This window comes from Schistocerca serialis, chromosome 8 (assembly GCF_023864345.2).
Source record: "Schistocerca serialis cubense isolate TAMUIC-IGC-003099 chromosome 8, iqSchSeri2.2, whole genome shotgun sequence".
Classification (NCBI taxonomy): Eukaryota; Metazoa; Arthropoda; class Insecta; order Orthoptera; family Acrididae; genus Schistocerca; species Schistocerca serialis.
Genome location: NC_064645.1, coordinates 314,356,222 through 314,383,046, shown reverse-complemented (window position 1 = coordinate 314,383,046; position 26,825 = coordinate 314,356,222). Strand labels below are relative to the sequence as shown.

Below are 26,825 nucleotides of genomic sequence, written 5' to 3'. Positions count from 1 at the left end.
TGGATAACCTGTTTTTGCTTAACATGGATATCACGTCAGCCTTTCGAACGAAAGAGACAGTAGTGGCAGCTTTTCTTGACGTTAAGGGTGCATATGATCACGTAGGAATACCGATACTCTTGGACAAGCTGGCAGGATTCGGAATTCCTTCACGGATGATCTACGGTATCAGTACCCTGATTACTCAAAGAACGATCTACGTCCGTTTCAAAGGTACCATCATCGGACCTTTTTATGTCTCCCAGGGCTTGCCGCAAGATGCAGTTTTAAGTCCTCTCCTGTATACTCTATATACGCACGACCTAGAACGCATACTTACTCCCCCCACAAAAATCCTACAGTATGCTGATTATATATGTGTTTACTCTACTGCTGCTTCATATCTTCAGGCCAAAACGGCATTAACCACAACCATCGCACACATCGATGAGTGGCTCTCTATCAATGGGCTGGAGATCTCGGCTGAGAAATCAGCAGTCGTTCCCTTCTCCAAGTCGACGACAGCTCGCACTGAAGATCACATTACCCGTGGCAAGTACACCTTCCAAATAAAATCTCACGTTCGATTTCTGGGGATGATTTTTGACTCTCGGTCAAGCTGGGCGCCCCACATCCGATCCACCGTTACCAAGTGTGAAGCAGGTTTAAATGTAATCAGATCACTCACTCGTGTCTGGTGGGGCGCGCACCAGAGTGTTTTACTCACCATGTACCAAGGAATAATTCGAGCTCGATTAGACTATGGCTGTCAATTCTACCACACTGCGTCAAAGATTCATCTCTCCAAATTAGATACTCTTCAATATAGAGCCATTCGTACCTGTCTTGGAGCCATGCAATCGACGCCCACCAACGCCCTTTTAATAGAAGCAGGGGAGATGCCCTTGAGCATTAGGCGCCAAATGTTATCGGACAAATTCTACATTCAAGGCATGGCCATTATGGACAGTTCCGTCTATCAAAGTAGAGACTGCATTTATCGACTGTGGATTGCATCCCACAGAAGGAATAAAGTGCCAGCCGTTTGTGCCAGCTTTGACACTTGGTCACCTGTCATACATTCTATACGGCGTTCAGCGCATCTACCTGTTTTTGAATATGATCTTCAAACGCTCTGCTCCCAGATCCCAGTCCATTATTTAAGTACGACCTGGCTGGACAGTACTAACATCAACGTTGGCTTCAATCGTCTCGTTCAAGCACAATGGTCGGGTTTTCTCTGTGTATATACCGATGGCTCCAAAATTCCGCAAGAAGAGTGTACAGGATGCGCTTTTTTCTGCCGTCAGATCCAGATCCGCAAAACCTTCAAACTGCCTACGAGCACTTATATTTTTCCGGCGGAGACAGTGGCAGTTATGGAAGCACTTAAGTTTGTCTCTAGCACTTCCTTCCCCAAGATATTGATAGTATCTGACTCGCAAAACGTTCTTAAAAACATTCAGTACAGTCGATGGAAGAAAACGACCAACAGTTATATCTTGGATGTGATATCTGAATATATTCGCAGCACACGCACGGGCCGGACGATCCATTTGTTGTGGGTACCTTCCCACTCTGGTATCCTCTATAATGATGAAGTTGATGCATTAGCCAAACAAGCGGCAACGTTAGGCACCGTCCTGGATCTGCACCTTCCTTATACAGTCAAGGATCACGCAAGACAACAATAGCAGGAAATGTGGAACGTTTCTCAACAGACAAAAGGCGGTTATTACGCAGTGCTACAACCTCGGACTCCTTGACAGCCGTGGTTCATGAGGACACATCTGGACGGATCCACGATTTCTACCATCGTAAGACTCCGCTTCAATCATGCCTCTTTCCCACAACATCTACATCGGATCAACGTTTACAGTTTACCAGCATGTGAGTGTGATCCTGAGTCGGAAGCTGATATCAACCACATCTTATTTATGTGCTACAGATTTGACCGTGAACGGTTGGTCTTTTTGAAGACTTTGCTGAGTATGGGCTACCATCTTCCTCAATCAGCTTCTTCTCTTTTGTGTACTAAAGACGTTCGTCAATATAAAGTGATCGTTAACTTCATCAAGAGTACTGGTCACAATCTGTAGGTTTTAATGGTGTACGTCAATTATAAATATGTCTTGCTGATGAAGATATTTCAGAATTGGTGTGAATTGTAAGCCAAGACACTTTTAATTATTTTCCAATTCAATTCAATTCAATTTTTAAAACAGTATGTACAAAACTGTAACAGTTAAGCTTTTTATTCTTGTAAATATGCATTGATGTATTTGTTTATTCAATTATGTGTACATTGTCACTATGTGTTGCCGATGGCTAAATTGAGTACACACTCAAAGGCCAAATAAACAAAAAAAAAAAGTACTTTTCGCGAAACAGTTTTGAGTACATTTAGAGAACCAACATTTGGGACTGACTGCAGAACGATTCTACTGTCGCTAACGCACATTTCGCGTATGGACCGAGACAGCAAGAGAAATTACGGCTCGTACAGAGGTGCATAAAAAGTCGTTTTTCTCACTATCGATTTGAGAGTGCCGGCTGCTGTGGCCGAGCGAATCTAGGCGCTTCAGTCCGGAACCGCGCTGCTGCTACCGTCGCAGGTTCGAATCCTGCCTTGGGCATGGATGTGTGTGCTGTCCTTAGGTTAGTTAGGTTTAAGTAGTTCTAAGTCTAGGGGTCAGTCGTTTGACGGCGCGTTTCGGCACGGGCCCACCCGTTGCCGGCGCGCCGTAAGGCACGGAGGCTCGCACTGGGGCGTATCGCTTTTCAGTCGGGTGTGCCGCGACAGTCCTCACAGGGGAAGTGATGCGTCTCTCATAGCCTCTCCTTCCCAAGTGGCTCTTTCCGCCTTCCCGTGGTGCCAGACGTCAAGCTCGGCATTCTGCCTTGCGACAAAAGGGAGATCTGCGACCCAACCCGATGCGGAAGCGAAGGGTGCGTGGCACAGGGGGGAGCTGTGTCGAGGGACCGAACACCAGTCCCTTTCTGTTCGCAGGGCACAGACCAGCAGGTGCTCTGCATGCCGGCGACTTCGTTTGTCGGCGTGGGATCACGGCGCGAATCGGCAAGGGTGCTTCGCCGCGCCCCTGGGTAACCGGGGCGTGTTCTGCCAAACCCAGGAGATGGTGACATCGCCTGGGCTAGGTTAGATGGGCCCAGACCGCTGAACGACTGGGGGACCGACCCACCACCTGAGTAGGAGTGGGTCCTTGGCCTTCTGGTGGAAGCTCGGGCAAGTAGGCGGCGAATGGCGAGGGGTGTATCCGCCTCTCCGGAGTGCGGGGTGCAGTTGCCGAGGAGCGTCGTGTGAAATCGTCGACGACGGGGCCATCGATGGGGACCAGTGCGCTGGCGACGGCGCGCTGAACCCGGCAGCTCTGGAGTGCCCTTGACCTAGGGGCGAGGTCGGTGGGCGAGCTGCAGAAGTCCCCCCCCCCCCCCCCCATGCCAGAGGAGCCGGTCCGGGGCAAGAGACGGGCTTCCACCTTTTTTATCACTCGTTCCAACCATGGCTACAAACGAAACGAGTGATTCGTGTGCGCCTTCACTGGCTTCCGCTGCGCCTGATCCCTCTCCCCAGGACGAGCAGGGACAGGCTGAGAATGAAACGGTAATGAAGAGGTACACTAGAATCTCGTCGCTCATGGAGCAACAAATAAAGAATGGCAAGATAAGCCAAGCAGGACTTGCCATTATAAAAAATGAGCTGGCTGCATGGGCTATTGCCCACGCCAAACTTGAGGGAAGGGTAGAAGAGCTTGAGAAAGAGAACGACAGATTAAGGAGGCAACCGGCAAAGACGTGGGCGGCTGTGGCCGCGCAAGCGCCCACCAAGCGACCACAAAGCACGACCAGAGACACCATTGATAAAGTCACAAAAAGAACAGACACAGCAGTCTTCCTCAGGACACTGCCTGGGCAGGACACAAGTGTGAAGAAAATTCAGGAACTATTCACAAAAAATATAGACCCCGTCAAAGACAAAATCAAAATTAAAAAGGTTAAACCGAGCAGAAATTCCGTGATCGTCGAAGTTGCCTCAGAGGAAGACAAAGAAAAGCTATTGAATAATCAGAAACTGAACTCGGTGGTCAAATGCGAACCACCGAGAAAAAGAAATCATCTCGTCATACTATATGACGTACCTACAATTATGACAAACGAAGAACTCGTAGAAACAATCAGGCAGCAGAATTTTGATGGAATAAATGAAGACGAATTCAAGAACAACTTTAAGTTGAAATTTAAGACTGGGCCGCGGGGTCGTGATGTTCTTCATCACGTCGCCGAAGTATCGGCGCCAATGTGGAAGAAAATAACAACAATGGGCAGATTGTATGTTGGCTTCCATGCCATCAACACTAGAGACTATGTCGTGGTACCTCGTTGCCACAACTGTGGTGACTTGGACCACATCCTAAGGCTGTGCACCAGGGAGCCGGCGTGCACTAAGTGTGGGGAAAAAGGTCAGCCGCAAGGACTGCAAAGCGGCGGCAGTTTGCATACCATGCAAGAATCGAGGGAAGAAGTCTTGCGGAGCCGCAGGCAGAAATTGCCCGACATACAGAATGTTGGAGCAGAGATTGATCTCTAGAACTGACTATGGCTGAGCCCGGCATACCGAACAGGATGCCAAAGCGAAAGTCCCCGAGCAAAAGGAGGAGGGATGTCATGCGGGCAAATAGATTCAAGGATTTTTTGAGGTCGCTTTCCGGAGCCACCAAAATTGAAACAAAAGACATGGCCATACAAACCGAATTTCCAACAATGGATATAGGCATTCAAACCAATCTCCCCCCCCCCCCCCCCCCATGGCTGTAATTCCCTCGTCTGGAAGCCGGGAAACAAAGCCGAAACTACACCTACAACGGCAAGGGCATCCTGTGGCTCTAGCAACTCTCAGGGACAATAATACAAACGAACAACCAATACAAGAAAATATAGTGACGAGCTCAAGTACGAGCCCCACCCCACAATGCACACCAATAGTTAGACTACCACCCGTCGATCCGGTTAGGGTGTACCCCAATTTGGAGTGCACCATGCAACTATCTAGATTGGAGCAGCCGGCTACCCTGACCACTGCCTTACGGCATGTGGTCCATGTAGGACCCGAAGACGGCAGGAAGATAACTTTTTCGGTTATGGAGGCTGTTGACAGAATCCAGCTAAAATCAGTGAATCTCCCCACCGACTTTGGAGCCTTGCGAGACTTGCTCAAGAAAGTATTCGAAAGACGAAGAGAGAAATTTGATCTAGACGATATTGACCAACAATCAGTAATAGCACATGGACGAATTGCATTTGACTGGAGTAAGACCTGGCCACATGACCGAATTCACACATACTTTCCATAATGACAAAAATAACTATAGGACAGCTTAACACACACAACAGCAGACTCGTAATGCAGGAGCTCCGAAAGGAGGTGGAGGAGAAGAGATTAGATGTACTCTGTCTACAGGAGCCATACTCCCTGGCTGGGAAAATAGCTTTTGCTGCTGCAAGCTGGCAAATAGTCAGCAGAGGGGATGACCCGAAGGCAGCAATTATAATAACAAATAAACTCTTGAGAGTTACCATACTCTCACAGTTCACAACTAGCCACTGCAACGTCGTGGAGCTTCAATCCCCTTCGGGAATTTTAACTCTCGTAAACATGTACTTTCAGTATGGGGACAACATAGAACTTTATATAGACCACCTAGCGAGAGTTACCACGGCGTTGCGGGGAAGAAAACTCGTAATAACTGCCGACATTAACGCAAAATCCCCCCTGTGGTACAGTGGCACAAGAGAGGCTAATGGCGAAAAGGTCGAAGAACTCATTATGACATCACAACTTGTGGTGGCCAACAGACCCGGCAATCCTCCTACCTACGCTGCAGGTGGAGGACAGGGCACAAACATCGATGTCACCCTAGTAACTCCGAACACAGCTAACAATCTTCAAAACTGGAGAGTCACAGAGAATGCCACCACAAGCGACCATAATCTGATAACTTTCACCATAGGAGAAAGAGAGTGCCGCTGGGCCAAGGGGGGGGGGGGGGGAAGTACAACTAAACTATAGAAGAGCCGATTGGGAACGCTTAGCGAGGGAGTGTGACATTCCTCCATCACCGGAAGATGGCATGCACTTGGACATGGACGTAGACCAGAGGAACTGGTGACTGCAGTGACAAGAGCGGTGAGGGCAGCCGTACCTGCTAGGAGGAGGGCCATGGCGGCCTCCCCGTCACCATGGTCTGCCGAACTAGGAGAACTGCGTCAGTCTGTCAGAAGGCTAAGGAGGTATTATCAGCGCACTGTCGTCTGGCAGGAACGACAAAGGTGGCAGTTGCTGTACAGGGAGGAAAAGCGGAAATTCCAAAAGGAACTGTGGGAAGTCAGAATGAAAAGTTGGGAAAACTTTGTGCTCAACCAGCTAGTCACGGACCCGTGGGGGCTTCCATATAAGTTGGTGAGAGAAAAAGTCCGCTCTCCTCTGGAGTTATCAACAGTCAGGTACGGGGATAGGATGACGGAGTCCTGGCAGGAGACTGCGGGGGTCCTCCTCCACTCCCTGCTGCCTGACGACAATGCGGATGGGGAGACAGAGGGACAGCAGCAACTCAGAGATCAAGACCAAGAAATATACACCAATGAGACGGCTGTCTACCCCTTCTCAGAGGAGGAGGTAGCAACCCACATAAGGTCTCTGCAAAGAGGGAAAGCACCTGGGCCAGACGGCATTGTGGCGGAGGTGGTGCAGTTTCTGGCGCCTCAGCTGACTGCGCCACTAACACATCTGTACAATGAATGCCTCCGACAGAGGAAATTCCCCAAAAAATGGAAAATGGCATATGTAGTTATCATAAAGAAAGGACCAGATAAGGATCCTACAGAAGTGAAATCTTACAGGCCGGTCTGCCTGCTGGATATATTTGGCAAAATTTTGGAGAAATTGCTGGTTGACAGACTGGCAGCACACCGAGTGTTGTGCGGGATGAGTGACAGGCAGTTCGGGTTCAGGCCGGGGCGGTCGGCATCTGATGCAATCGCCCTGACGGCCGGGGTCTGTGGCTCGACCCCGCACAAATACGTGGTTGGCATCATGGTTGACATCAGTGGCGCCTTCGACAACCTGTGGTGGCCTTCGCTCTTCTCCTGCCTGCGGGAGAAAGAGTGTCCAGGGCCGCTACATGGTTGCCTGAGGAGCTATTGCGAGGATCGGGAGGTCTGGCTATCATCCTCTAGCGAGAGAGTTGGAAAGACAATTACTAAAGGATGTCCCCAAGGCTCCGTCTTAGGACCCCTCTTCTGGGACATCCATATGGAGCCTTTGTTAGATAGTGTACAACAGAGTGAAGAGGTGCTAGAGGTGATAGCCTATGCAGATGACCTCCTTCTGTTGTTTGGCGGCCGCAGCCGCGAAGACATCGAACCGAAAATAGAGACTGCATTAGATAAACTCCAACAGTGGTGCCACACGACTAAAATGACGATATCGCCCAGCAAATCTACTTACCTCCTGCTAAAAGGACATCTCATTCGAAATCCGACTGTCAGAATAGACGGTTCACCAATTCTCAGACGACGTGAGACACGCTACCTAGGTGTCATCATTGACGAGAGGTGGAGTTTCGGAAAACACATTGATACCGTCACCCAGAGAGCCCTTCAGATACTAAACAACCTGATCTCAATAGGCCATAAAAGATTCCATCTTCCTCCACACCTAATTAGACTTTATCATAACAGCATAACAGTTGAAATTTAAGACTGGGCCGCGGGGTCGTGATGTTCTTCATCACGTCGCCGAAGTATCGGCGCCAATGTGGAAGAAAATAACAACAATGGGCAGATTGTATGTTGGCTTCCATGCCATCAACACTAGAGACTATGTCGTGGTACCTCGTTGCCACAACTGTGGTGACTTGGACCACATCCTAAGGCTGTGCACCAGGGAGCCGGCGTGCACTAAGTGTGGGGAAAAAGGTCACAGCCGCAAGGACTGCAAAGCGGCGGCAGTTTGCATACCAATGTCCCCTCTTCAATGATGTCGCAAATACACTACGAGACAGACTTCCCAACCATGACACGTATCAACTGCTCAGACGAGAGGAAACTTTTCAGATTCTAAACAGTTGTGGGCTACGGCTCGGGAGTCTGGGCGCACAGGCTCACGAGGGTAGTGCCCGCCATCGCGGTGAGAAGGGTCCAGAGAAGCATGATACTAAGAGCTGTGGGTGCCTACAGAACATCTCCAGGGGGGGCCCTATTAGTCATAATGGGGCTGTGCCCTCTGGACATAAAGATAAGGGAACAGGCGGCCTGGTACTGGGCCAAAAAGGGTAATTACGAGAAGATTGTAGATATTATGGGTATTAGGGTGGGGGATAAAAGAGAAATAAGGAAAAGAGGGGAGGAGCTTTGGCAGGAGACTTGGGTGATAGAAGAGGCTAGACGACGTACCTTCCAGTTTCTACCTGATGTGAGGGAACGCCTGGGAATGAAGTACTTCGAGCCCACACGAGGTCTGATTCACTTTCTCACTGGCCATGGACCCTACCCGACATACTTATGTCGATTTGGGAAAAGGGCAACATCAGCGTGTGACTGTGGCGATCCGGAGGGTACACCCGAACATTTTGTTTACGAATGTCCCCTCTTCAATGATGTCGCAAATACACTACGAGACAGACTTCCCAACCATGACACGTATCAACTGCTCAGACGAGAGGAAACTTTTCAGATTCTAAACACCTTGGCAAACGAGGTATCACGAAAGGTTATAATTGAATATCTAAGAGAGATACCGTAAATAACAAGGACAATAATCACCGATTTCGACCAAGAGCCCTACTCCCATGCCACCTGTGCGTGGACTGGCCGACCTCATCCGAGTTGGAATCCACCATGTGCAGGACTAGGGGGAGTAGGAATCAACCACCGAATATGACAGACACACTGGACATGACGTAGGATAAGTTAGTTTGTAGGACTTAGATATAGGAAACTAGAATAGGTATTGCAGCGAATTATAACGTCGAGGCCTGCCCAGTGCCAGGGGCATGTTCTTCGGGGTTAGCTCGAAGAACAAGGCAAATATAGTAGGTTTATATTCTAACTGGCACACATGTGACGCTGCAGAATATATATAAATTCAAGTAGTTATAGGATTTAGGTATAAACAGTAGATGTAGATATTAATGCCCATTGTTGTTAGTAACTGTAGCTCACTATAAAACTAAAAAACTAGCTGCACACTTTAATAAAAAATGTATAACTATTAGGACCCACTAATGAGCTAAGGAAGTGGGTTAATTTGTATTAATTATGATGGCTATCTTAATAAAGAATTTAAAAAAAAAGTCTAGGGTACTGATGACCTCAGATGTTAAGTCCCATTTGAACCATTTTTGATTTGAGAGTGTAACAGGAAAGGAAATTAGGATCAGTGGTATAAGATATCCTCTACCAGACTTCGCACGGTGATCTCTGGAGTATGTCAGGAGGTGGAAACACTAAAAATACAACACGTTACCATGCATAATACGAGGTAGAAAACCGCTTGTTATTCAAAACAGTTTCCAGTCATCACGGAATAGATAAATACAGGTCATGCGTAGTTTACAAGGGAAGCTTCCTGCAAAATAGTGGCAAGATCAGGTAAAGACGATGGTGGTGGATAGTGACCATGCATCCTCCTCTCTAAAGTAGAGCGCAAAACAGTCTGTAATACAAATTTTGAGATCTGGTGACTGAGCTGTATGAACAGGGCATCTTTCGTCTTGGAACACAGCATCATCGTTCTTGAATGAACGTTATACCATGGGACGGACCTGATCAGCCAAAACGGTCACACCATCCTTGGCTGTGATTAGTTTTTGCAGAGAAACCATGGGATCCATGGAATCCCATGATACGGCCTCTCAAATCAAAAATGAAACCCCGCTATGGGCGGAACTTTCCAGAACGATGTAAAGTCGAACGAGCACGTAGGGTCGGCAGCAGGGAAGGCTAATGGTCGGCTTCTTTTTATTGAGATACTTGTATGAAATTGTAGCTCATCTATAAAGCAGCCTGCGCATAGAAGACTAGTGCAATCCATGGTTGAGTACTGCTCGAGGTTTTGGGGGTCCGCACCAGATGAGATTAAAGGAAGACACCTAAGCAATACGGACGCATACTGCTAGATTTCTTACTTGTAGATTCGGTCAACACGTTAATATTACAGAAATGGCCCGTGACTTCTAATGGAAATCCCATGAAGGAAGATATTTTTTTCCCCGTGAAACACTATTAAGAAAATTTAGAGAACTGGCAATTGTTGCCGATTGCAATTACAGCAAACTTCCTTCAAATGTGCATTCCGTTTGTTACAGCAGAGATTACAGTATCGTCTTACTCGCCATCGCTCGCATCGCTAGAAGAGAATTCAGGATGGTGTTTGTCGTAGAAGCAACCGAAATACAAATTCCTAGAGCGCAACGCACGTATAATGAAAGTTATTGCCCTGCTGGCACACGTATCTTACAGAAGCGACACTGTAAAAAAAAAAAAAAAAAAAAAAAAACCGCTTAAACTGAAAGAGATTTTACTTTCTTCAGTCAGCTTTGATGCGACCCACGCGTATTTCATAATTCATGTGAAAGTAGGTGCATCTGATTGGTGCAGAATTAAAGAATGGATTTTTATGGATTTTTCCTTCTTACGATTTCTCTATTAGTCTTTAACCTGCCTGTGGAAATAAACACTGGGTTGGCAAAGTGGAGCACGTTTTGGTGGGACAGTTTTTACTGCACATGTGGATGATTTTCTTTCATCTTCAAAGATTTGATCGTAAAGTGTGATCTAGTAACACGTACAAAAGAATGCTGCATTTTTAAAAACTATTTGTGCAACACTTTCGTGAACTTCCCTGATTTCGTGCAGGTCACAATTATATTTTTTATTAACGAGACAATACTTCAATTCTTATTTGAACATTGCGACCAAATTTCCCTGATGGTTCTTGCATACATAAGAAAACGAAAGGGAATCCCTTTCCTGGCGCGGTTATAGTGTACTCCGTTGAAAAGAATGACTGATCTCGTTCAAATTGGTTTCCGCTTCTTTTTCCGCAAGGAATATTTTGTACGTTGATTGCTACTGGCAGCCAGTTTCATCGGTATTAATTACATTCTGCGGCTGTTTGCTGATGATACTGTGGCGTATGGGAAGTTATCGTCGCTGAGTAAATCTAGGAGGATAACTTAGATGGGCTGCTACATTTGTTATTGGTAGATTCGAACAACACCCAAGTATTACGAAGACGTTTCGAGAACTCAAATGAGAATCACTGGAGGGATGTTGACATTCTTTTCGAGGAGCACTATTGACAAAGTTTAGAGAGAGGCTGACTGCAGAACGAGTCTACTTCTGCCAACGCACGTGTCGCTTAAGAACTATGGAGATAAGAGACAGGCATAGAGACAGACGTTTTTCCCTCGCTCTGTTTGCGAGTGGCACAGAAAAGGAAATGATTAGTAAAGGTACAGGGTACCCGCCACGACGCACGGTACGGTGGCTTGTGGAGTGTGGATGTAGATGTAGTTAATCGTGGTCAAAAGTAGGGGTTAGAGCTTTCGTCTGTATCTGGAATCCTTCAACAATTGCTAAGACTTCGCCCAATGTTGAGAACACTTTGGTGCTGTCCGAATATTTGGAATAGTAACTATGAAACATAAGCGTAATTTTTGAAGGAAGCGATATGTGTACCAAGTTTGGTTGAAATCGGTGCACTAGATTGGAAGATGCCGAACATAACATGCATAAAAATGGTTTATTGATAAAATTACTACGGTGAAAATGACTACTTTTGGAAAAAAAAATTCGGGACCTTCGCTATTTTATGTTATTCTGTACGATGATACTAAAGAAAAAGAAGTACACGGGCAGAGTTCGAACCCGTACAGTCACTGTGGTGGCCGTGAACCCGAAGCCTCTGCGCTATTCTCGCCCAGTCGAAACATTATTAAAGTTACAGGTAAACGAGGGACGCGTGAAATGTCAACATCGATTATCTTGGCAAGTACTGGCTGTTGCACGAAAAGCCGCTAGCTATGTACTTGGGACAGGTACCTTCAAGACTTCAGAATCCGTGAACAGCAGGTCTGATGGTTCCCTTTGAAGTGTACTGTATTGCACCATTTCATCAACTAGTTTCCAGTACACCCTCGTGGCACTGGTTCTGTGGATTGTTACCAGCTGCCATACCCATCACTTTCATATGTATTATATATCTGTAGGACATTATGTCCGCAGAAGCCCTAGTAACTCGCCAGTGAGACCTGTGACGTAATCACGGACGCCGTATCCGTGTACTCGGAGGCTTGACTTGCCAGTCTCCGCCGCCGTCCGTTATAGTGAAAACTCGTTACTGGAGTCTGTTGTCGGGTACAAGTGGACTCGATAGTCGACACGCGTAGGAAGGAAAGCGAATCCACGAGTTCGTAATTATAACCGTACGTATAGGGAAGTCAGAAACAGTCTGAAGAGTTTGCAAGGGCGCTGCAGGGTAGGTTGTGCTGAGAAATAATTGTAATGAAAAAAATTCGATACGTTGCGCCGTTTCCGAATTAACTAGCTTTGAGGTTAACCAGTCAGGCCGCTATGGGCGGAAATTGAAGTGGCCCGCCAAATACAGTTTTCAGCTGCTCTCATAGCGCAGATGATACCGCACGAAACTGCTCAGCTTTTTGGTCAGGTTTGACCCTTACTACCGTCCTACGTCCAATTTTGGTATCGCTCTCTCATGCGGTCGTAGGAAACCAAACAGACAACACGTTTGGTGATACCGTCTCTGTCGGGCTGCTTGAATTCGCTTTGCAACAGCCTGATTGGCTAACTTCAAAGCTAATTCACCAGGAAACGGAACAAAAGATTAAATTTTTTTCTTACCAGTTATTTCCAAGACAGTAAGTGATATGTGTACCAAGTTTGGTTGAAATCGGTGCAGTAGATTGGAAGATGCGGAACATAACATGCAGACATAGATACAATACGTATGCATTTAGAGGCTGTGGTTCGACACAGAACCACAATTTTAATGTTTCTACTATGTTGCCTCTACAACCCATAGAAGCTTCTAATAGGAATATTCTCAAACTCCCCGTGTATGTCAACTATTGTCAATTTGATGTTTCCGATGCTACAGTGTAGTGCAGCAATTACAACCCGATGAAAAGCGTAATGTGCATAAGCAATAGTACAAAATTACTCGTCATATTTTCGCAGTGAACGACGGAATAGTTTTGAGAGTTCATGACACATAGATGTGGGCCTAACTGCCACTAATCAAGATCTATTACACGTCCTGGATTTTTTTCGAAGGGATGCTAAATCAGTACATCTATCTGCACGATGCGAGTTTGGTTTGTAACACAGATGGACGATATTTATCGTAACCAGGCCCATATTTAGAACTCCTGACGCCCCTGGACAAGAAGATCTTTGCTGCCTTACCCCATTCCCCGTACAGACTTGGATACTGGTATTTATTAAAGTTTGCCTAACGTGTGGGCGTGTTTTTGTCTGTGTAATACTTAACTATGAGTTGCAAATCGAGAAACTTGCTTTTATAAAAATATGAAATAGAAATACTTAATAAAGTGTCATACAACAAATATAAAATGCGTATACTATAATTGCACTTTTATTAAAATTAAATAGAAACAATACGAACAAGTTGCGTTAGAAGATATGTATTCACAACTGCGAATATGATTAGACTTCAGTTGTACAGTTTACTAACGAGATATGAATGGGACTCGAACTCGGATATCCCGCTTTACGTGAGTGGTTGCCTTAACATCTTCGGCTATCCCAGGATGCCTCCTGGAACGATCAAAACCTCCATATGTCACCGTGCTGCTCTCGAACAGTTGCTGTGATTCCTGCACAGGGAGAGACTAATTTGTTATTGTCGCGGCCTTTCTATGCATATATTACTATTTTGCAGTGGCTGTGATCCACGATGTTCTATGAAATGTCCTTCAAACTTGCATACATGTCTGGAGGACTTTACACTTCAAAAGTTACAAAGGGACAAAACACTGATTATTTAAATAACAAGGAGCTTTTTCGTTTCCCCGTCATTAGCGGACAAGATTACCATTTCTTCGTAGTCCAATTTCATGTGGTCAATAAATTCAACATGAATTCTTTGAGGATTTTGTAAAAATATCAAGGCGTGGAACTTTCTTCAATGCTTCTTCATCTCTTTTTTTGTCATTGTCGCCTTCTCCCAGTCACTTCCTTCAGTGATTATTACATCAGGAATCAAATTATAAATCATTTACCACTTCACTTAACGAACTAAAGCAAACTGCATTCAGATGATCGCATGAAAACCGTACAGACGTGAATCTGTATCTCTCTGCTATTATATGCGCACGTAAAATAGTTAACAAACAGGCGATCACAAGTTCATTCGTGATTTGACTCGAAGAAGTTAAAAAACTCCGTTTGTAAAACACACCCAGAAAGATTAACAATAGTGTTGTTTTGTTTACGCTAGGAAGAAATGTGCAAGGATATCCACTGTTAAGAGTTTAATAACAAAACGAAACCGAGCTGGTGCGGATGTACCTTAACGTCATTTCAACAACATTGTAACATAATTATCAACAGAAAATGAAAAATGAAAGAACGCTCTGGCATAAGTTATAAAAATAACTAATTAATGTCCGTATATCAAACTATTTCTTGGCTTTGCTAATAATATGAAGAATAAACGACACTACTTAACACACTTCTGGATGTGCGTCAACTAATATTTCCAGTGAGTGAGAAATTTAAATTTTAGGAATGTGAGCGTGGCGTGGAAACTAATCAGCTCTGCGAATTAGGTATTTGTTTGTTTGTTTGATGCCCAAGGTTTTTCGTACAGTGTCCTACAAATACTGCAGTCCACTAACACATGCCGCCCTGGGCATTTGCACAGCTAAGCCCATCTCCAGTTAGTTTCGAATTTTTGTAGGGGGAGATTTCGGGAGAGAGGGGGGGGGGGGGTGAAACGCTTCGCGCTGGGTACACCCTCGTTGCTATCTGATACAACAGCAGTGACACTTTAATACTACGTTCAAACAGCAATACAGCTGACTAGCATGAATCATTCAGTGGCAGCACACCCCAGACGTCACAGCAGAAGTAACAGGGAGTAATTGAGCGTGCGGGCACATTTATGTTGTTCGCTTATTTTTCAGGAATTAAATGACAAATTGTCAAGAAATAACGACGACTTTAGCGTCTACTTACTGTGTTTCTACCTCGTAGACGTGGTAGCTCGCCTGGTAGGAGTAGCGCCACACCTGTAACAATGAACTGTATGTCAGATCACATAGCAGAAAGAGTGTCGACCGTAGTACAAACTGACACTTCACATCCACTTGCTGAAATAATGTAACTTATTTTATAGATACTGTTACGCCGTTGATGTTGTGTGTGTGTTGTCAGTCAGGTGCTTTCTTGGTGATGTACTGTGCAGCAGAAACAGATAGGCACTGAAACAAAAAGGAAAGATCCATGACCTACAGGAACTGTTGCAGGATGGCAGTAAAAGTGCGTTAGCCTTACGAAGGAACCAAGGAGGAGACTGGAAAATGGTTTGCGAAAGGGAAACTTGTGGCGTCGCAAGTTATTACGCGATAACATTCAGTGCAACATGGCCCGCTGTATTGGAGCAAATAAATAAAACACAGTAAATATGGACAGATTATTTCCAGATTTGGTATACTAGTTTTTGTTATTCAGAAGAAGGTCTCTACAAAATTTCAAAGTCGTACATATTACAGTTTCGGAGACTCAGAAAATCACCTAAAACACCCTAAACCGACACTTAGACTACAAAACTCAGATAGGAATAAAAACAGTTTGTCTTTTAGTATCATTTGAAATCATTACTATGTTCTCAAAGTGCAGAATGATTTTATTTTCAAAATCTAAATTATTTTTCATTTTTGTAGTATAAAATTCACAAAAATTATTATCTGTTTATTAGGTTGTTGTGTGAATAAATGATAATGAGTGAGAGTGTGTATGTATGACATACGTTAAAATTCAGTACAATATTATGTACAACATTACGTAAGTAGAACGTGGGAAAGTTGTGTTTTACCCACATTGGTGATGACGTATGTCTAGGTGTGATTGCTTTTGTAACAAGGCAACCCGAATAGCCGTTTGCAGAGTAATCGTTTTCTAATTTTTTTTCAAGATTAATTTTAATTTCGTTTTGTTTTATTAACATTATGTAAGTATTTGCATTTTGTAAGACGCAAATGCTTTTCTGAATAGTGATTGGCTTAGGCGAGTTTTGCCGAGAGAATGATCTAGAAGGATAATTTTGATTGGTCCGTCAGACTGATCAGCTAATCAGAATTTAAAAAATGATTCAAATGGCTCTGAGCACTATGAGACTTAACATCTGAGGTCATCAGTCCCCTAGAACTTAGAACTACTTAAACCTAACTAACCTAAGGACATCACACACATCCATGCGCGAGGCAGGATTCGAACCTGCGGCCGTAGCGGCCGCGCTGTTCCAGACTGAAGCGCCTAGAACCGCTCGCCCACTCCGGCCGGCTTGTATTTCTGGCTGCTTTCCGTGTGAAGTTGTATGAACTGAGAACTGAGACTTGTAGATTCGTTAGTTAAGTAAATGTGGACTTGATGGCCGATTTAAATCTATGATTAAGCAAATAAGAAAGACTTGCTTTCGAATTTTCAACAATTTCTAGTGACAGAAGCACCAACATTACCACCCGATATGTACTATGAGATAATTGCAGGACAGCAGGGTACTAGAGTTTAGGCGGACTTGCAACGCAAGTACATGCGTTGTTTTTATCAACGCTGCTTTTCCGACGTCTAAACAGTACGTACGTTTGCTGAGAAAAGGGATGGTGAGCGGACGCTGTACTGAGGTAGGTGGATTTTTGCAGTTGAACAGTGCACAGTACGACGAACGAACGAAAATGTAACCCGACCCGCCGCAAACTGACAGAAAAGATTGTAAAATGAGGGTGCGATTGCGACGTCTATTCTGAACGTTGCACGCCGCCAGTCACTTCGTATGTAAATTTTGCATCAAAATTTTGTGAATTTAGAAGACTGTGTACCAAAACGTAAATGCGATGATCAGTTTGTCATTTTCGGTTTATAGAACGGTGGTTTCACGGTTCTAATAATAATTATTTGAGTATCTGTCATTCTAGTACGTGACATTGTTATTGATTTAATTGTGTTTTTCTGAAAGGAAGTTACGAAGTTAAGAAAAACATGAAGGAAAAGGAATTGAAAGATTAGTGGGAAATGCTATCAGCTACGATATAATCTGATATTTCCAGAATCACAGATCTGTAGATCGTAGACAGATAAAAGTGTCTTGATGTTTCGCATTTACCGCAGCTGGTACGAATTCAGAGGAATATCTCAAGTCTGCGGATACTTGATGGGAACTGTAAAAGTTGCTGAATCGGATCCACGGTTTAATCGCCCAAATTTTGTGAGTCAAACCACCACGTAGTAATTTTTCATCTCTGTTACTCTAAATGATCATTTTTCAGTATAGCATTAAGTTTCTGTTCTTCCTGCCTTTTCTTATAATAATTTAAGGGGACTACTTGGCTTAATGTCAATCGATTTAAAGTCGAATCAAAGTTATGTTCTTCATTCACTTGTTTTAAAGAATATACCATTTGTTGTTGGCGTAGTTAATTGTGTTCTAATAAATATATTTCTGATTCTTTTCTTTCATTAATTGGTAATCTATTTCTGTGTTGTTATGTCTATCAACTGGGACATGTTAAAGTTTTTTTATGAGAACAGATCATTACGTATCTATAACATTTACGCAAAATTGTGCCATTATTGAGGAACATCACAGTACTGTCTATATGTTACCATTGGCAGTAATTATTACGATGTGAATTTCACTTGTCCAGAATCACATGGAAGTAGTCAATAAAAAAGAATCCACAATACAGCAAAAATTCGAAGCTGATTTATTGCAAGATTCACCAGATGCATTAAGATTAGAATTTAGAATCATTATTTATCCCGCTGGTTCTGACGCTGCCGTGTTCGTTCCTATCCGCGATTATGAGGGTTAATGCATATATCGATGTAAATATCATGTATATTCACTACGATTAGAAGTACCGACTGAGATATACTTAAATACATCACTTAATGCTATTTCATTCTCATTGCTACCAGAAATACGCATGAAAGAGAACTTATAAAATAAATCATATTTTTCTTTATTTACCCGGCACTTTCACGATCACTTAGTTTCGTGTTTCATTCAAAAAAATAGACTCCAGGAGCTGTCAGATGCGGAAAGAAGCCGAGGGACTGCTAGATCCATATATACGGAAATTGCAGAAGCAATATTATACAGGATAGAAACAAGTTCTGCTGCACGTAGCAACCATTGGAGTGATGGAGGTTTTTCATAGGACATGTTAAGACAGGCCACAACTTCAGGGTGTCCCACCAGGAATGGTAACTATTTAGGGACATGAGAGGGACGATCATTAGAAGGAAAACGTTTATGATCCCGGCGGAGGTTCGAGTCCTCTCTCGGGCATGGGTGTGTGTGTTTGTCCTTAGCATAATTTAGGTTCAGTAGTGTGTAAGCTTAGGGACTGATGGCCTTAGCAGTTAAGTCCCATAAGACTAAAAAAAAAAAAAAAGGAAAACGTTTAGTAAATATGGATCTAAAACGCGTACCTTAAGGCCATGAGCACTTCTTCATCTTCGATACTGTGAAATAAATTCCTGCTGTTGCAAACTCTCTGCTTTCCGTATTTTGAGAGGTGGTAGTTTGGACCAAAGCTAGAAAAAAATTTCCAGTAAACATGCTCTTTAAAGTGTTGAGCTCTTGTTCGTCTTCGCTACTGTGAAACACATCTGTACTGTTCAACAACTACTCATAGCTCTTAAGGTCTGCATTTTGGAGCTCATGTCTACAGTACGTTTTTGCTTCGAATGTCGTTATCATTAGAAGCTTCTAGGGCTTGTAGAGGGTGCTTAGTAGATACGTTTTTGATGAAGAACTTGTATCCGGATATGTACCGTTTGGATGTAAAATAAGTTTGAAAATCGAGTAACTTTCAAGTCTCCCGCTTTACTGTACGTACACAGCGGAAACAATGAGCTCTGACCGTTGTGTTCTACAGAAGCTCGTGGAGTGGGCAATATTCCGACTAGTCGTCGTCGGGTTCTCTTCTAAGTGGCGAAGGCTCTCTTCTCCAAAGTTGAGAGTGCTGCGCATCCGTGGAGAACCACACCCAATCCTCCATACTGTAAACATACAGCAGCTATTGTTTTAGTTGGACGAAAATGATTTGCGATGTCATATCTATGCCACTAAACATGCTCTGTGTGTAACATGGAGCTTCTGTTTTCATATTTTTATTATTGTGTATGTTCGACCCATTTCCATGTTTTATGGGAAACTTTCAAAAGTTGTAGTTTCCATGTATGGACAGGTTAGGGCCCTAGAAAAATCACGAAGCTACGTCATCTTACCAAGAGGTGTGCATGTCAAGGCGTGTGAGAGAGGTCAGGTGCTAACTGTAAACTCAGGCTTTTAAATTCTTTCGTGTCAGTGGGGCACGTGATTAATTCTTAAGTAGTTGTGTATAGCCTGACTGAAGGTTGTTATGTGGTTGGTGCATCAAACACTATAAAAAAAAACAGATTTTGATTATTCTGCAAAACTAAAAATAATTTTTGGGGGATGTGTTATGTTCGGTGTCCGCCGCTGAGTTTATGTTATAGGTGCCTTTGCACAAATTACGAAGACAAGGCGCGAACTGGAGATTTCATGCGATAAAGAAAACACAAGTAGTATGCGTTGAATATTTGTCGTCCATCAGCAGAAGGTTGTGCCTACCGAGCTGTTTCTACGACTCGGTAGCGTGTTGAGCTGCCCATGACAAGTTGCCGCAGCCAACGACGGCGACATGATTGCTGTTGTGTTTTTCGCTAAGGCTTACTGACCAGTGTACAGGAGAACATTGAATTCTTAGAGTCCCTGGAGGCGAGCGACCGCTGCGGTCGCAGGTTCGATTCCTGCCTCGGGCATGGATGTGTGTGATGTCCTTAGGTTAGTTAGGTTTAATTAGTTCTAAGTTCTAGGCGACTGATGACCTCAGAAGTTAAGTCGCATAGTGCTCAGAGCCATTTAAACCATTTCTTAGAGTCCAGGAGCCATTCTCAAGTTTAGATTTACCAAGTTCAAATTCAGATCAACAGTTTGTGTAATCGCGTCCAGAACGTGAAGTTCATCGCAGGTGAGGGTATAATCTGGAGTGCCCCAGGGAAGTGTGGTAGGTCCGCTGTTGTTTTCTATCTACATAAATGATCTTTCGGATAGGGTGGGTAGCAATGTGCGGCTGTTTGCTGATGGTGCTGTGGTGTACCGGAAGGTGTCGTCGTTGTGTCATTGTAGGAGGATACAAGATGACTTGCACAGGATTTGTGATTGGTGTAAAGAATGGCAGATAACTCTAAATATAGATAAATGTAAATTAATGCAGATGAATAGGAAAAAGACTCCCGTAATGTATGAATACTCCATTAGTAGTGTAGCGCTTGACACAGTCACGTAGATTAAATATTAGAGCGTAGAATTGCAGAGCGATATGAAGTGGGACAAGCATGTAATGGCAGTTGTGGGGGAGGCGGATGGTCGCCTTCGGTTCATTGGTAGAATTTTGGGAAGATGTGGTTCATCTATAAAGGAGACCGCTTATAAAACACTAATACGACCTATTCTTGAGTACTGCTCGAGCGTTTTGGGATCCCTATCAGGTCGGATTGAGGGAGGACATAGAAGCAATTCAGAGGCGGGCTGCTTGATTTGTTACTGGTAGGTTTGATCATCACGCGAGTGTTACGGAAATGCTTCAGGAACGCGCGTGGGAGACTCTAGAGGAAAGGAGGCGTTCTTTTCGTGAATCGCTACTGAGAAAATTTGGAGAACCAGCGTTTGAGGCTGACTGCAGTACAATTTTACTGTCGCCAACTTATATTTCGCGCAAAGACCACAAAGATAAGATAAGAGAGATTAGAGCTCGTACAGAGGCATGTAGGCAGTCATTTTTCCCGCGTTCTGTTTGGGAGTGGAACAGGGAGAGAAGATGCTAGTTGTGGTACGAGGTACCCTCCGCCACGCACCGTATGGTGGATTGCGGAGTATGTATGTAGATGTAGATGTTCTGAAACAAATTTTGGTAACTGATGAATTAGAAAATCATGTTCTTGCAGTTACAGGTCAGATTTAATATATTAAAATGGCGATGCAAGTTGTTTGATAGTAAGTGTGAATCTTACCCTCGTGGCGTCATAATCCAAGGGTTGGTTAACAGACTTATGAATAGTGGTGGTATAGAGATGTCTACATCAGTATTTTTCCATTTGTTCAATGCGTTGTTAGTTTGTCTACTGAAATGGGCTAAGAAACTGTTAAACTGTTACGATTCTTCATTCGATTAGAACACTATGTTGGTATCGTGCTTTATGACGGCAGTGGCATTTTTCAACAAGATAATGTTGCACGTCACAAGGGCAGGAGTCCGATGGAGTGGTTCGAGGACACAATGGCAAAGATCCAATTGAAGTACTGGCCTCCCTACTGGCCAGAACTGAATCCGATCGAACAGATCTGGGATGTGATTGAATGTGGCGCCAAAGCTCATCGCGCCCCTACCAAGAATTTCCGGGAATTATGTGACATGTGTGAGTAACTGTGGCGTCAGCTCCCTCTACGAAGGCCTCATTGATTCCATGCCATAACGTGTCGTCGCTGTTATACTTACCAGAGATGGACATAATAGCTGTTAGGTACGGGGTCCTAAAACCCTGGCTAATCAGTGTAAGTGGTTCATGATATCCCGTATACTGGTACTGGGACAGATTTGACGCCCACTGATCAGATACATGTACACTACTGGCCATTAAAATTGCTGCACCAAGAAGAAATGCAGATGATAAACAGGTATGCATTGGACAAATATATTATACTAGAACTGACATGTGATTACATTTTCCAGCAATTTGGGTGCATAGTCCCTGAGAAATCAGTACCCAGAACAACCACCTCTGGCCGTAATAACGGCCTTCATACTCCTGGGCATTGAGTCAAACAGAGCTTGGATGGCGTGTACAGGTACAGACGCCTATGCAGCCTCAACACGATACCACAGTTCATCAAGAGTAGTGACTGGCGTATTGTGACGAGCCAGTTGCTCGGGCACCATTGACCAGACGTTTTGAATTGGTGAGAGACTTGGAGAATGTGCTGGCCAGGGCAGCAGTTGAACATTTTCTTTATCCAGAAAGGCCCATACAGGACCTGCAACATGCGGTCGTGCATTATCCTGCTGAAATGTAGGGTTTCGAAGGGATCGAATGAAGGGTAGAGCCACGGGTCGTAACACATCTGAAATGTAACGTCCACTGTTCAACGTGCCGTCAATGCGAACAAGAGGGTCCGAGACGTGTAACCAATGGCACCCCATACCATCATACCGGGTGATACACCAATATGGCGATGACGAATACACGCTTCCAATGTGCGTTCACCGCGATGTCGCCTAACACGGATGCGACAATTATGATGCTGTAAACAGAAGCTGGATTCATCCGAAAAAGTGACATTTTGCCATTCGTGCACCCAGGTTCGTTGTTGAGTACACCATCGCAGGCGCTCCTGCCTGTGATGCAGCGTCAAGGGTAACCGCAGCCATGGTCTCCGAGCTGATAGTGCATGCTGCTGCAAACGTCGCCGAACTGTTCGTGCAGATCGTTGTTGTCTTTCAAACGTCCCTATCTGCTGACTCAAGGATCGAGACGTGGCTGCACGATCCGCTACAGCCATGCGGATAAGATGTCTGTCATCTCGACTGCTAGTGATACGAGGCCGTTCAGATCCAGCTCGGCGTTCCGTATTATCCTCCTGAACTCACCGATTCCATATTCTGCTAACAGTCATTGGATCTGGACCAATGCGAACATCAATGTCGCGATACGATAAACCGCAATCGCGATAGGCTACAATCCGACCTTTATCAAAGTCGGAAACTTGGTGGTACGCATTTATCCTCCTTACACGAGGCATCACAACAACGTTTCACCAGGCAACGCCGGTCAGCTGCTATTTGTGTATGATAAATCGGTTGGAAATTTTCCTCATGTCAGCACGTTGTAGGTGCCAACCTTGTGTGAACTCTCTAAAAAGCTTATCATTTGCATATCCCAGCATCTTCTACCTGATAGTTAAATTTCGCGTCTGTAGCACGTCATCTTCGTGGTGTAGCAATTTTAATGGCCAGTAGTGTAGTATCGGGCACAGATGTGGAGATACTGTTGGCCACTGGAGTATCTTAACATCACGCAGACAGTGTTCACGTGCAGTTTCCTGTCGAAAAATGGCACCAGAATAATGTTAAATGGTTCAAATGGCTCTGAGCACTATGGGACTTAACTTCTGAGGTCATCAGTCGCCTAGAACTTAGAACTAATTAAACCTAACTAACCTAAGGACATCACACACATCCATGCCCGAGGCAGGATTCGAACCTGCGACCATAGCGGTCGCTCGGTTCCAGACTGTAGCGCCTAGAGCCGCACGGCCAATCCGGCCGCCGAATAATGTCATATGAGTGGAAACACTTGAGGACGCAAGGCGTACGTGACATACTGTTGTGCCGTCAGAGTGCCCACAATGAGTACCAGCAGTCAGCTGAAGTCATACCAGATGGCTCCCCACACCACGATGCCAGTACTGACAGCGCTGTGTCGGCCTTGGTGGCCGAGTGGTTCTAGGCGCTTCAGTCCGGAACCCCGCGACTGCTACGGTCGCAGGTTCGAATCCTGCCTCGGGCATGGATGTGTATGATGTCCTTAGGTTAGTTAGGTTTAAGTAGTTCTAAGTTCTAGGGGACTGATGACCTCAGATGTTAAGTCCCATAGTGCTCAGAGCCATTTGAACCATTTGACAGCGCTGTGCGTCTTCACAACACTAAAAGAGTGGTAGCTCTCCCCAGGTCGCGACTATAGTGCCGACAGTGGCCATGAAAAGAAGTGTATATCCATGATTTCTACTGAAAGAAATGTGATCCCCTCAGCAGTCCATGCTCCCTGGTAACGGCACTAGTTCAAATGTAGCTATTTGTGCTGTGGTGTTAACGGCAGCCACCACATGGGATGATAATTTCCTGTGTGTTCGCACACCCCTCCATATGAAAGTACGTAACGCACCCAAGAAAACTGGCGAACGTGATCGTTCTGGTGGTGCAGGTAGGGAGGCAGAATTTTGCATCTGCGTACCGTCATAAAAATTTTTAAAACGCAGTATAATCACCGGTGTATTTTATTGCGACGATGTACTGCATCTCATGTGGTTCTTCTCACGGCTGCATTCGACCCTGACTTCATTTTTGTGGATACCAATGCGTGACCGCGTCAGACTGCGCAGGGGGATGGGCTCGTGGAACAAAAGGGTATGCCGTCAACGGACTGGCCTGCCTGACGTCTGGGATGCGTTGGAAGACGTACTACAGCGCGTTTAATTGTACCAACTTTCATCTAGTTGTTAACCGCGCTCATGGACAAACGGAACGGGCATACTGACTTTTTGGCCAGCGTGGGAGCACGTTTCAGAGCATGTACTGCCGTCCATGATGATCACAAACCGTATTAGGAACTACGTCGAACCTTTCGTAACTCATGGGGGGGGGGGGGGGGGGGGACCATGGGACCGCATAAATGGCGGTGACTTCAGTGTGATGATTGTATCTGAATAAAAGTGTCATTTGTCTCGTATCATTTCGTATTTTTGTACTATGCTATATGGTCCAAGTTTCATCGAGTCATGTTACTTGGCAGTGACACATGATGCGAAAATTACTTTCGCCCTCAAGCTTTGTACACTACCGCACTTTCTGAATATACCGGGTGATCAAAAAGTCAGTATAAATTTGAAAACTTAATAAACCATGGAATAATGTAGATAGAGAGGTAAGAATTGACACACATGCTTGGACTGAAATGGGGTTTTATTAGAACAAAAAAAAAGTATTGCTAGACGCGTGAAAGATCTCTTGCGCGCGTCGTTTGGTGATGATCGTGTGTTCAGCCGCCACTTTCGTCATGCTTGGCCTCCTGTGCGATTATTGGCTTTGGGGTTACCTGAAGTCGCAAGAGTATCGTGATCGACCGACATCTCTAGGGATGCTGAAAGACAATATCCGACGCCAATGCCTCACCAGAACTCCGGACATGCTTTACACTGCTGTTCACAACATTATTCCTCGACTACAGCTATTGTTGAGGAATGATGGTGGACATATTGAGCATTTCCTGTAAAGAACAACATCATTGCTTTGTCTTACTTTGTTATGCTAATATTGCTATTGCTATTCTGATCAGATGAAGCGCTATCTGTCGGACATTTTTAGAACGTTTGTATTTTTTTTGGTTCTAATAAAACCCCATGTCATTCCAAGCATGTGTGTCAATTTGTACCTCTCTATCTACATTATTCCGTGATTTATTCAGTTTTCAAATTTATACTGACTTTTTGATCACCCGGTAATTTAGGTGGCCTATTTTAGCTGCTTCCACGTGAATGTACAGCATGAAATAGTTCATAGCATAAACTGCCGGATGTCGATCAGTAGAACGATTTATCAACAGTTTCACGGCTGTCATCCTTAAGGGACCGTTCTTACAAGAGGATTTTTCATTACGTATTCATTTCTAGCTATGATGCGTGTTTTCTCAGTTCGTTATTTGACGACATGTTGCACCATCTGATGAACTTTGTGATGTGGTAGGGACAGCCTTAGCTATCAGAACAAAAAAAAAATTAGTCTGATCTTCCAACTCTTTTTTCAAGTTAGTTGTTGATATCCTAAGCATCCCTGCCACCCTCGTGTGTATTCGTCCACTGTAATCTATAAGGACCGACTAAAAAGTTTCAGTTCGAAGACCATGCAGTCCAGAATCGGCATCCCAATCAGGCAAAATCGTCTTGAATATTCAGACAATCATCCCAAAGACGTACCAGGTTGAATATAAACACTATGTCCCGTTGCGTGAAGAACCCCGGAACTGAAACATCTTGGCAGATTAAAACTGTGTGTCGGACCGAGACTCGAACTCGGGACCTTTGCCTTTCGCGGGCAAGTGCTCTACCATCTGAGCTAACCGAGCACGACTCACGCCCCGTCCTCACAGCTTTGCTTCTGCCAGTATCTCGTCTCCTACCTTCCAAACTTTACAGAAGCTCTCCTGCGAACCTATCATATCAGCGCACACTCCGCTGCAGAGTGAAAATCTCATTCTGAACCCCGGAACAGCCTGCTGCATAGCCTCGTCAGAAAGGAATCGTCGACCCTTCAAAGGACCGAAAGAGTGATAATCGCATGGGGGGACGTCAGGAGAGCAGGGTGACTGCTCGAGTCTCTTCCACTTGACTTGGCGTAACTTCTGCGTTGCGGCATTTGCGACATGGGGACGTGCGTTATGATGGAGCAGCAGTAATTCCTGTCGCATTTCGTTTTCGACAAACATGCTACCTCATACACATTCTTCACTATCCAATGCATGTCTACCGGTGTTTGTTCTTCGGCAGCCAAGAAAAGAATAACACCACATTGGTCCTGTTTCAAAGCATTTAGTAACAACGTCGCCACAGTTCACGTTTTCGCATTTCTCCCATGCACGTCAGAAAGACAGGATGCCACACTAATTGCTTGCCTATATGTCAGTGCCTATACAGGGTGTTT

At 44.7% G+C, this 26,825-nt stretch overlaps 1 protein-coding gene across 1 annotated transcript in view; it reads right to left on the bottom strand.

Moving 5' to 3' along the window:
* Nucleotides 1–26,825, bottom strand: part of LOC126416993 (inactive dipeptidyl peptidase 10-like) — a 1,159,463-nt gene that overhangs the window by 392,753 nt on the left and 739,885 nt on the right. Inside the window, exon 5 of the mRNA XM_050084879.1 lies at nt 15,280–15,332. Coding sequence (XP_049940836.1) covers nt 15,280–15,332 — 53 coding nt within the window. The remainder of the gene's footprint in view (nt 1–15,279; nt 15,333–26,825) is intronic.